Raw genomic sequence first — 10,935 nt, 5'->3', positions numbered from 1 at the left:
CCAGAAAACTGCCAGGAATTATTCACATTTTTATTAGGAAAACCAGAAATAAAATCGAAACCTGTTGTTTAGCAGCGACAGCAGTGTTTGGGTGAAGTGCACAGAAGGCATATGGTAATGTAAAGGTGCAATACAGTCATTAAAAGAAATAAAAGATTACAAGAAATCTTATAGACTAGGGATAACAAAGCTACTCCTTAGGAGTGCCATAAAGCCCTGTTATAGTAACATACCCAAAGCCAGGAGCTGTCTTCAGGGTTTTGCCACTGTGGAAAACACGGCTGTGACAAGGACACTTCTCATGACACTGGATAAAGTTGACCCTCCATAACTCTCAATGGAGCACAAGGAACACTGTCCACATGCTCTTCAAAGAATATCCCGAGGCTGACCAGGGTATAATGTCAAAAACCATAAATATTTAGTGCCGCAGCACTGCTCGTGTGCCGTACGGTGGGGACGGGATGACAGTACTGCGCAGAAATGAGTACCACGCAGCAAACGAACCTTGGAACACCCCCTTGAGTCACAAAGTAACAAATGGGAAAAATCAGTGTCAGCAAAAATGTGATATTCTGTACAGATGAATTATCTAAACAGCAATTCTTCCATTGTTGGTGTGGGTACCAGGGACTCACAGCTCAGGGACACGGCCGGTGACGCAGATACAGAACTCACGCTAACACGCTGTTCCCACCCTGCATGCTCCTTGTTTTCGTACAGCAGCCTGAGGGGGGAACTTCAGAGAGGGCAAATCATGCTTCTAATAACACATTTCACCTCGAAAATAGACTTCTTTCCCTTAAAAAAGAAACCTAGTGTTTCTAGTGAGCATCATGTACCCTGTCCGCCCATCTCTGACACTGCAGAGCTCCCTTCACCAAAAAATCCATGTCAGACATGTAAAGGGAGCCAAGAGCTAAATACCTCTCTCTTCACTGCACTGCTCCTCTGAACGTGAGACAAGCAGCAGCGTCCTGGGGTCTCTGAACTGTTTTTTGCATTATTTACAATTCTCATGAAAAAACCCTCTCCGAAACACAACCCTGAATTCTGCATATTTCTGGTAACATCAGTGTCCCGTGACAATCACCACAGGTGCCACCACTTCTGCGACTCACACCCGAAGCAGCGGCCTCACGACTGCATTATCTTGGACTTTCCTAATGCTCCCACAGCTTAAAAGCACAAAACCAGCATCAAGTATGGCAAGTGAAGCCAGGAAAAGAAACTTTTCCTGTGCCTTGAGCAAGCATCCTATTGGGAGCAGGGAACTATCAGGACTCCAGTCCAGCAATTGTCCCCATGACAGTCCTTAGCACTGAAATAAAGGTCTGCAGCACCTCCGGCTTCGCCTCGCTCTGCTTCACCAAAACCTGCATCTCCGAATCCGCCGCCTCGAGCACCAGCTCTGTTAGGAAGAGGCAACCTGTGTCATCCTGAGCACTGAGATAAGCTTTCCAGGGCTGGGCGCCAGCTTTGCTCATGGCGATAGTCTGGATGTGGACAACGTGCAGAGCCGTCTGTACGGCATCCGGGTGAACAGTCCCGTGCCAGGGCAGGGAGAGGCGGCAGCTCACGTCCAGGCTGAGCCAGGTCTTCTCAAACTGTTCTGCAGGCAGGTAAACATCAGGAATTAAGGTGAGGCTGCTTGAATCGGGGTGAACCTTGAGGACTTCTTTGTTCCCTTCGGAAATAAGCGACTCTGAAATGAAAGCACAAACGTGTGAGAGGCAGCACGTAAGGTGCAGCTCCTGGTTTCACAAAGAACGTTTTATGGACCACCAGCTGAAGAGGGCTGGAATCACAGCAGTGATCAATAGAACACAAAGACAGCATTCTCAAAGCACTGTGATCTTCTTCCAGAGAAATCCACATGACAATATCTACTGACAAGGAGAGAACGGATCCCAGATGAAAGTGAGGTGGGTTACCTGTGTCTCTGTTCCTGGAGGCCGTACAAGGAGAAGCGTACGAGGGTTCTGCTGGCTGGTGAGCAGTGATGAGTGCCCAGCGTTCTCTGCCATAAACTGCTGCCAGAGTATTAAACTCTGAAGCCCACGTATTCACGGGTCGCTCGGTCTGGTGTTCCAGGAGCCCCAGAGAGGGGTCAGACTTGGGGCTACACAGGACCCGCTTCACTTCTTCCACACCGGACTGCAAAAGGCGATAGTAGAACAATCCCCGGTCTCGTACTGCCATATCCATCTCCTCCTCTGGAAGTTACAGGGACATAGTTTATGGAGAATGCTATCATCCAGATTTCCCCAAAGTACTAAATTACTCAAAGCAGATTCCCAGGGATACAGCGTCAGCCTGTTACACTCGCCAACCAAACAGCTGGGGCCAAGCAGCAGCCCAAGGCATGAAGGCACCTCACCTGGCCACCCTGGATGGTGTCCTGGCAGCCAGGACGCTGACACATGGCACCCAAACGCTGAGGACGCAGCCAAACCAGGTCCCAAAAAGCGTGGGCTATCCCTTTAGTGAACAAAAGGAACCTACCGATGCAGTAGTGGAGCAGTCTCCCCAGCATGTCCTGGCACTCCGCGGGACGAGACAGGAAAAGCCGCACCAACGCCGTCAGAAGCTCCATCTTCACTCCTGGGAACGTCTCCGATTTCACGTTCTCCACAAAGTCCTCTAAAACATATGGGGCGTTCGGTACTTTCTCACCATGCGTGCCCAGGAGCCAGATCAGCGCTTGCTTGCCCTGACGGAACCACAGGAAAAAGAAAATAGCAAATTGGTTGTTTACCAGAAAAAGTAATGCTGATGTGAAATAGATACGAGGGAACCAGTCTTGTGAAGATTTCTGGTTCTCGCCTGCCCATCATGAACCAAAGCAAAGCCAAAGAGTCATTGTTCACCCATCCTCAAGAGCTGCCAGCCCCAGGCAGAGCTGTCTCACCTCGTTGTCCTGGATGGAGTCCTCACAGCCCGGCAGCGCCCGACAAATGGCATCCGTGCACTGGGGACACAGCCAAACCAGGTCCCGAAATGCCTGGATCACGGCTGCAACGAAACAAACAGCTCAGCATTCGCTAAGAGTTATAAAACCATTAGGAAAATAAATAACAAAACCAAAAAACTCCACTCAAGAGACTCCACAAGTCTTGGCTGGGGATGTAAGTGCCTCACGTGTGACCATGATTCGAGATACCCTTCCTCAAAGTCTCATAACACTGTGTTTGTCAGGGCAAAGCTGCATTAAGTCTAAAATAAAGCACTGAAACTTCAGATTGTTCCTCTGGCTGCTGGAGAGTGACCTTTCTTCTGGACATTCCCCAGCCTTTAAAAAGACACTGACTCACGATGCTTCAGACACACAAGGTTAGAATGACAAATTAAAACTAACACCCATTCAAAACAAGTCTCATGAAGTTTTACAGGCTCTGCTGCCCACTTACAGAAACACCAGCAGCTTTAAAGACCTAACTGAACTGCTGAGTGCAAGCATGCGATTTTCAAATCTGAAAGCAAGACCATTTAAAAGAGAAGGCAGAAACAGCAATGGCGTGAAGTTAGGCCTGAGGGCAGCAGAAGGAAAAGAGAAGCCTGGGTACAACTGATCAGACTATTATATGAGGAACAGAAAGATCTAAAAGATCTGTCAATCATCTTGGTCACTAACATGCCTCTGCAGAGTCCCTCCCTCTCTAAGTCAGCAGGCGGCAGCCAAACAGGAGCTTCCACATCAAACCATGAACGCAGCTATGACCGTCTCGCCCTTCACCACAAAGAGCAGCTTAAGGAAGGAAAAACTCCAATGTCCAGTCACGCTCCTGCCCCCACTCCACCAGGAAGGTGCCAATTAAATTAAATGCCAAGTGCCTTTCAGAGCCTGGAGTTTGGGATCAGAAGCCCCAGCAAAGCCACTTTGTGAAAGCGTAAGCCAAGCAAACAACGTGTGGCAAGTTACCTGAAGTGATATGTTCCTGCTGCAGCCCCAGGAGCTCTGTCAGGATCCCCACACACTGGTCAGTGTAAGTCCTGGCAATGTTGCCTGCAGAGACACCAAACCACGTACAAGTCAACCTTTTATCAGGTGAAACAGGAACCACAAACCCAACTATTAATCTCAAACTTGCTTCCAAGAAAAGGTCTTTGTCTTCTCCTTTTTGACTACGATTTCTGAAAGTGTAGCCAAATGAGCTTGTTCCCCACAGAATGGATATGGTCCTTTCTCTGAAGCCAAGCCTCAAAAGGCTGAATTTTTCTTGAATGTAACACATAAGAAAGGCCTTTCGGCATGCCTGGCTTTCTCCTTAGGCATACTACAGAAACTCTTTATTTTAAAGCTTACTAAACTAAAGTGCCCCAAATCACCTTAACTCTGTCCCCACCAGAACTCAGAGAACAAGCAGCTATTGGAGCAGCTCAGAACTCAGAGAACAAGCAGCTATTGGAGCAGCTCCTCCACCCACTACACAGTTTCATTTAATGCTGCAAAGGCTCATTAGTAAGATGAAATGACACAAATTTCTTTAGAGCATCTCATTAGAGCAGAGTCATTTGAACGAGGTGCAGTGACATTACGCACAAACATGAAACAGTTCAATACGAGGATTTCCGAAAGAATCGGCACAACCGTGGTTTAGAAATGCACTCACACAGATCAGTGAATTGGTGTTTGTCCTTCAGTAGAGAAAAGACCCTATTAAAGGTCTGGGGCTGCAGCTGCTCCCACTCTTACCTATGGAGAAGATCGCCCTTTGGGCAAGCTCCTCCGACACGTCCGTGCAATAGCCCTTCAGCTCCTCCAGCACTTGCTGAACGTTTTCATCATTCACGAGCTCACACAACACCTCCATCTTCTGGCATTTGATGTAGTGGGGCTCGGAATACGAACAGAAGAACTTTTTGTAGTGGCTGCTAAAATGGCCGGGGAGGCTACGGAGGATCTGTCGCACGTGGCACAGGGCAGTGAAGCAGAGCTCTCTGCTCTCAGAAGTGCAGGCAGCCAGCAGCGGCCCCTTCACCCTCACCAAAACATCTGTCTGCACATCTGGGTAGTCCCTGGCCAGCACCAGGAAAAGCTTGGTGGCTGCCATCACGACGCTGGTGCTGCTGCTTTTGAGATAGTCATCCAGTAAATTGAGGATGTCGAAGAGCTCCTCCTCGCTGCGGGGTCTGTAACGCAGCAGGAAGGTCAGCACCTCGCTTTGGCCCCACTGATCCATATCAGGCATCCTGCCAAGAGAATAAACACAGTTTGCAGGAGCCAAGAAGTGCACGAAGATCCGCACTGAGCAGAGCCCTTAGCCCCAGGGTTTCTTACCACCTGTTCCAAACCACATGCCGTGCTTCAGATGTAGACACCACAGTTTTATCTCAAGAGAACTGATCGGTTTACGCACATCGGCTTAACTCAGTATCGGCCACGGCAGCTTTTGCTGGTGCTCTAAGCCAGACAGCAACACTGACAGGAACCCTGGGCAGAGCAATACCGCTCTTTTGCCAGATCATGTACAATCATCTGCAGAAAAGTTTATTTCTTCAAGCAATGGACAATTTATACATCTTTAAACCGACTGGGAGAGGTACACTAGAACATACCTGTCCCACAAATATACAATGTATACTGTCACCAAAAATAAAATAATCACATTAACTTACAATTCCAAAACAAACCACCAGCTGAAGCACAGACTCCCTAGAAACGCAGAGATCCTCAGATTTCTCTTCACATCTTAGCATAAAAGTAATCTGGTTTCTCTCAGGATGGGCACCTCCATCTTTGGGTGCCTGACTCTTCCCTTCGAGTTCTGAGAGCAGCCCAGAAATACCTGCTTTGCCACCATCCAAAACGCAAGAACAAGAATGAAGCTTCTGGCACCGTCTTGATATCAATGATAACAAACCTGTTGAGGAGATGATGAGCAATGGGCTTGTTGATGACAACTCCTCCCTCCTTCTTCAAGATCTCCTCTAAAGCCCTCAGACAATTGACGACTACGATGGGATCCTGATCACGAAGCAAACTGTAGAGCTCATTCACCAATGCACCATCTGTAAAGAAGGCGAGGTCTCTGTACCAAATTCTATCGACACACTGGAATTTAATCACTGTCTACAGGCATTTATCACTAACGAAAGATCACTTGAACCGGGAGAAGCTGCCAACACCACCTCCAGCTCTACAGTAACACCTGCCCTTGGCACAACTTTCCCTGAAGGTCTGCGGATGTGAGAGGGGCTGTGGAAATGGGTGGGTGTTGCGGGAGGCCCCGTAAAAGTGGGTACAAAACTGTGGCAGAACCCTAAATTACTCCCTTGAGACAGAAACGGACACTCTGACACAGAACCTTGCAGTGCCTGGTGTTTCATTAATGATTCAATACACACCTATAGCTCATCTTCCTTTCCATAGAACCAAGGAATGTCCTGAGTTGGAAGGGACCCATAAGGGTCATCAAGCCCAACTCCTGTCCCTGCACAGGACACCCCACAGGTCACCCCGTGTGTCTGAGGATGTTGTCCAGCCTCTTGAACACTGTCAGGCTGGGGCCGTGACACCTCCCTGGGGAGCCTGTTCCAGCATCCAGCACCCTCTGGGTGAAGAACCTTTTCCTCATGTCCAACTGACCCTCCGCAGCACATCTTGTCATTCCTGTCACTTTCCTCCCTCTTTCCATCTTGCAGCCATGACAACCCAGAGGCAGTGCAGCAAACACAGCCCAAACCGCGGGCGGGAACACGCGTTTTCAGCAGCCGCGTGCCCCCAACTCCCCCAAGCTCCCCACTCCTCTGTAGGGCCCGGCCCCACGCCCCCTCACCCACTTCGCCGTCCCCCTGCAGCTTCACCATCTTGGCGCAGCCCAGCACGGCCACTCTCCGCACGTACGACGCCTTGTCCCGCAGCCCGTTGAGGAGCGGCTGCTGCAGGTACTCCTGGATGCCCGGCATCCTGCGGAAGGGATGGTTAATGAAGGAACGTTGTTTTTACAAAACTGAGGACATGGAGCCTGACCCCAGCTGGGGGAAAGGACCAAGAGACATCAGACTATGAAACCTTAATGTATAACAAAGTCTTTTCAAACTAATCCTGGAATGGATGCTGATACCTGTATTTACAAGTTAAACTAGGGGGAAGGGTAGCCAAAGAGCTAGAAACCTATATTTTAAATAGGCTGATAAGGGGAAGGGTATTGTTAGAATTAGATAAACGAAATATGTAAACTGAGGCAGGCAGTGGGTGGTCTGTAAACCCTGAAGTACCAACCAGTGGGGAACTGGGGAAGGAAACTGCGGCCAGGATTTGGGGGGATATAAGCAGTGGGTTTTTGCCCTATGATGCATGCCTACCTTTAGGGAGAACACCCGATCTTGCAAAATCGTTATTAAAATCCCAGAGTGTCAGGGGTTGGAAGGGACCTGGAAAGCTCATCCAGTGCAATCCCCCCATGGACAGGAACACCCAGATGAGGTTACACAGGAAGGTGTCCAGGCGGGTTGGAATGTCTGCAGAGAAGGAGACTCCACAACCCCCCTGGGCAGCCTGGGCCAGGCTCTGCCACCCTCACCATGGAGAAGTTTCTTCTCATGTTTAAGTGGAACCTCCTGTGTTCCAGTTTGAACCCATTACCCCTTGTCCTACCATTGGTTGTCACCAAGAAGAGCTCACTCACTCTTTATATATCTGTAAACATGAATGACGTCACCCCTCAATCTCCTCTTTTCCAAGCTAAAGAGCCCCAGCTCCCTCAGCCTTTCCTCATAAGGAAGATGCTCCACTCCATCATCTTCATGGCTCTAAACATAAAATATACACTTTGCTGAGAGTCCCTGCCTGTGCCTATTAGATTCGCAAGGTAAATGGTTTCCGCCATCCCGCGGGTCAGCGGGCGGACACCCCGACCCCCGCCGCACCTGAGGCCGCACATGCTGCGCAGGGCGAGCCCGCGCACGGCGGGGCTGGGGTGCGCGCAGTCCTTGCGCAGGGTGTTGACGGCCAGGAGCGCCAGCTGGGGCTGCCGCGGCGCCTGCGCCCGCAAGTACAGCGACACCAGCTTCTTCTGCACCACGTCGGCCGCCGCGCTGGCCTTCACCATCTCCGGGAACAGCGCCGACACGTCCGCGCCCTGCTCCATGTACCTGCGGGACACACAGCGCTCAGCGCGGCCCGGCCGCCGCCGCCGCCGCTCCCAGTGTTCCTGCCGTACCGGATGACGCGCAGCACGGCGGCGCGGTACCGCAGCGGATCTGCCTGCACATGTGGGTTGGCCAGGGCCCGGCGGAGCTCCCGCACCGCGTCCTCGCCGCCCAGGTACGGCATGGCCGGACCCGCTCCGAGCACCGCTCCGCTACCGCCCCGCAACCCCCCGCCCCACCGCGCCTGCGCGGACCCGCCCCGCGCACGCAGCCACGCCCCTAACGTGACGCATCGGCCCCCCGCCCCGTCTCTGCGCCTGCGCGGCACCGCCCGCCAAATTCGGCGGGAAGCGGCGGGCGCGGGAGCTGCCGCCCCCGGCCCGCGGGCGCCATGAACGGGACGGTGATCCCCGGGACGCCCATCGCCGTGGACTTCTGGAGCGTGCGGAAGGCGCGCAGTGCCCGCCTGTTCTTCCTGTCGCACATGCACTCGGACCACACGGTGGGGCTGACCAGCACCTGGTGCCGCCCGCTGTACTGCTCGCCGCTCACCGCCCGCCTTCTGCACCGCCGGCTACAGGTACGTGTGCCCGGTCCCCACCGCCCGGTCCTCGCCGCCCGGTTCTCGCCACCCGGCCCTCACCGCCCGGCCCCCGCAGGTGCCCATGTGCTGGATCCGGCCGCTGGAGGTGGGACAGAGCCACGTGCTGGGCGAGGAGGTGACGGTGACAGTGACGCTGCTCGACTCCAACCACTGCCCCGGCTCCGTCATGTTCCTGTTTGAGGGCACGTTCGGCACTATCCTCTACACAGGTACAGGCCAGCCCTCGCGCCCCCGCCGCGGCCCCCGCCCTGCCCTGACGGCTCTGTCCTTGCAGGGGATTTCCGCTACAGCAGCAGCATGCAGGGCGAGCCGGCGCTGCAGGGCCGCCACATCGACCGGCTCTACCTGGACAACACGCACTGCCACCCGGAGCAGGCCCTGCCCTCGCGGCAGCTCGCCACGCGCCAGGCCGCGCACCTCATCCGCACGCACCCGCAGCACCACGTCGTCATCGGTGAGTGCCGCGCCGCGCTCGCCTTCCCCTTGGCGAGGCCTCTCGGCTCCATGTGCCCCCTAGAAACATAGGACCACTCCAGGTGAAAGAGACCCTCGGGATCATCGAGTCCAACCATAACCTAACTCTAGCACTAAACCATGTCCCTAAGAACCTCATCTAAATGCCTTTTAAACCCTTCCACGGATAGTGACTCCACCACTGCCCTGGGCAGCCTGTTCTAATGCCATTTTCAGGTAGAATTTTTTCCTAATGTCCAACCTCAACCTCCCCTGGTACAACCTGAGGCCATTTCCTCTTGTCCTTTCACTTGCTACTTGGGAGAAGAGACCAACACCCTCCATGCTCCAGCCTCCTTTCAGGCAGTTGCAGAGAGCAACAAGCTCTGCCCTTGGCTCCTGTTCTCCAGGCTAAACAGCCCCAGTTTCCTCAACCACTCCTCATCACACTTGTGCTCCAGGCCCTTGACCAGCTTTGTCACCTCCCCTGCACTCTCTCTAAGTACCTCGGTGTTCTGATGATGAGGGGCCCTGCCCCATCCCTGACTCGTTGTTCTCCTTGCAGGTGTTTACAGCCTGGGGAAGGAGACGCTGCTGGTGGACCTGGCCATGGAGTTCAGTACCTGGGTGGTGGTGAGTCCCTGGCGCCTGGAGCAGATGCGGCTGCTGGAGCTGCCCGACGTGTTCACCAGCGAGGAGGGAGCCGGCTGGATCCGTGCTGTGGATGTTGCTGAGATCCGCTGGGATACCCTCGTCAGCTGGAACACGCTGCACCCCACCATTGCCATCCTCCCGACCGGCAGGCCCGTGAAGGTCACGCACCCCAAAATCCACACCATTCCGTACTCTGATCACTCGTCCTTTCTGGAGCTGTGCGAGTTTGTGAAGTGGCTGAAACCTTGCTCAGTAATCCCAATAGTGAAGGGTGGCATGTGCCAGACTTACTTTCAGAAATACCTCAGTTCTGCCCCCCAGGCGCTTCCTGACTTCCAAATCCCAAAGCCTGTGCAAGAGTCTGTGCAGCAGGAGAACAAAAGGAAGACACTGGAACCCCTACATCTCTTGAGAAGAGCTGCCCAGCATTCTGTGCCCCGAGGAGTTGTTTATGAGTCCCCAGAGAAATCCACTGAGAATTCTGAAGAGTTCACGAGTGTTAGGGTTCATCAGCAGAACTGCTGCGAGTCAGCTTTCTGCTCAAAAGAAGGTCACACTTATTGTCAGACGGACAAGGAGAAAGGGCAGGAAGCGCTGAGTGGAGAACAGCCAGGAGCAGCAAGTGCTGTTAGCCAAGCGCCTGCTCCTGATGAGCACTTTCCAACTGGATTTGCAGAGCAGTATTTACTCACTCCCTTAAATGTCCTAAAGCAGAACTCCTCACAGAAATTTGACGAGCTGGTTGAAGATTTCTTTAGGAAGGGGGAAGCGTCCTAAAAAATTGTGATACACCTGCCAGTGCTAATGCAGTTGATAGCAGCGATTCTGGAGGTTCTGCTGCTGCATCTCTCTACTCTAGTTTCCCATCAGGAGAGAGGAGCTTAGATACAGGGCTCTGCTTTCTCTACCTCTTTTTAGAGGATAAGAAGGAAACTAGAACTAGTTTGTAGGCATTAGACTCTTTAAATTATTCTTTATTTATTTTTATATCTCTGTTTACATCTGTTGGGTGTCCACGCCACACTCGGGCACTGTGGTCCCACTGTGCGTGTGCCTGGTACACACCTTGCAGTGACTTACCTGTCTTTTGTGACAAAAGATTCAAGGTGAGCTGCAGAGGGCGGGAGCTG

The 10,935-nt window shown here is 52.6% G+C and overlaps 2 protein-coding genes across 3 annotated transcripts; one reads left to right on the top strand and one right to left on the bottom strand.

Moving 5' to 3' along the window:
- Positions 1 to 16: 16 nt before the first annotated feature.
- AP4B1 (adaptor related protein complex 4 subunit beta 1) lies at positions 17 to 9,830 on the bottom strand. 2 transcript variants are annotated; one of them, XM_080358326.1, is made up of 10 exons: positions 9,775 to 9,830; positions 7,873 to 8,097; positions 6,780 to 6,910; positions 5,865 to 6,012; positions 4,697 to 5,193; positions 3,923 to 4,006; positions 2,912 to 3,015; positions 2,506 to 2,713; positions 1,935 to 2,216; positions 17 to 1,705 (listed from the first exon to the last, which is right to left on the bottom strand). In XM_080358326.1, the coding sequence occupies exons 2-10, from the start codon at positions 8,091 to 8,093 to the stop codon at positions 1,278 to 1,280; spliced, it is 2,103 nt and encodes a 700-aa protein (XP_080214452.1). In that variant the 5' UTR covers positions 8,094 to 8,097; positions 9,775 to 9,830; the 3' UTR covers positions 17 to 1,277. The 2 variants fall into 2 exon arrangements, with proteins under 2 accessions (XP_080214452.1, XP_080214451.1); XM_080358325.1 differs by lacking the exon at positions 9,775 to 9,830 and adding an exon at positions 8,166 to 8,326.
- On the top strand, positions 8,471 to 10,648 carry DCLRE1B (DNA cross-link repair 1B). Its single transcript, XM_080358327.1, has 4 exons — positions 8,471 to 8,674; positions 8,754 to 8,907; positions 8,973 to 9,152; positions 9,717 to 10,648. Exons 1-4 carry the CDS (start codon positions 8,486 to 8,488, stop codon positions 10,580 to 10,582), a joined length of 1,389 nt encoding a protein of 462 aa, XP_080214453.1. The 5' UTR covers positions 8,471 to 8,485; the 3' UTR covers positions 10,583 to 10,648.
- Positions 10,649 to 10,935: the final 287 nt, after the last annotated feature.

This window comes from Nesoenas mayeri (genome assembly GCF_963082525.1).
Source record: "Nesoenas mayeri genome assembly, chromosome: 23".
Classification (NCBI taxonomy): Eukaryota; Metazoa; Chordata; class Aves; order Columbiformes; family Columbidae; genus Nesoenas; species Nesoenas mayeri.
Note: the sequence above shows the minus strand (reverse complement) of the source record. Positions and strands in the feature narration are given on the sequence as shown.

Excerpts from the sequence above, each read along its gene's own strand:
- DCLRE1B (XM_080358327.1), top strand. The coding sequence starts at position 8,486 with ATGAACGGGACGGTGATCCCCGGGACGCCCATCGCCGTGGACTTCTGG. Across the intron at positions 8,675-8,753 it reads TTCTGCACCGCCGGCTACAG|GTGCCCATGTGCTGGATCCG; the intron begins GTACGTGTGCCC and ends CGGCCCCCGCAG. Across the intron at positions 9,153-9,716 it reads GCAGCACCACGTCGTCATCG|GTGTTTACAGCCTGGGGAAG; the intron begins GTGAGTGCCGCG and ends TTCTCCTTGCAG.
- AP4B1 (XM_080358325.1), bottom strand. The coding sequence starts at position 8,278 with ATGCCGTACCTGGGCGGCGAGGACGCGGTGCGGGAGCTCCGCCGGGCC. Across the intron at positions 3,016-3,922 it reads GCAGGAACATATCACTTCAG|CCGTGATCCAGGCATTTCGG; the intron begins GTAACTTGCCAC and ends GTTTCGTTGCAG. Across the intron at positions 2,217-2,505 it reads ACTGCTCCACTACTGCATCG|AGGAGGAGATGGATATGGCA; the intron begins GTAGGTTCCTTT and ends TGTAACTTCCAG.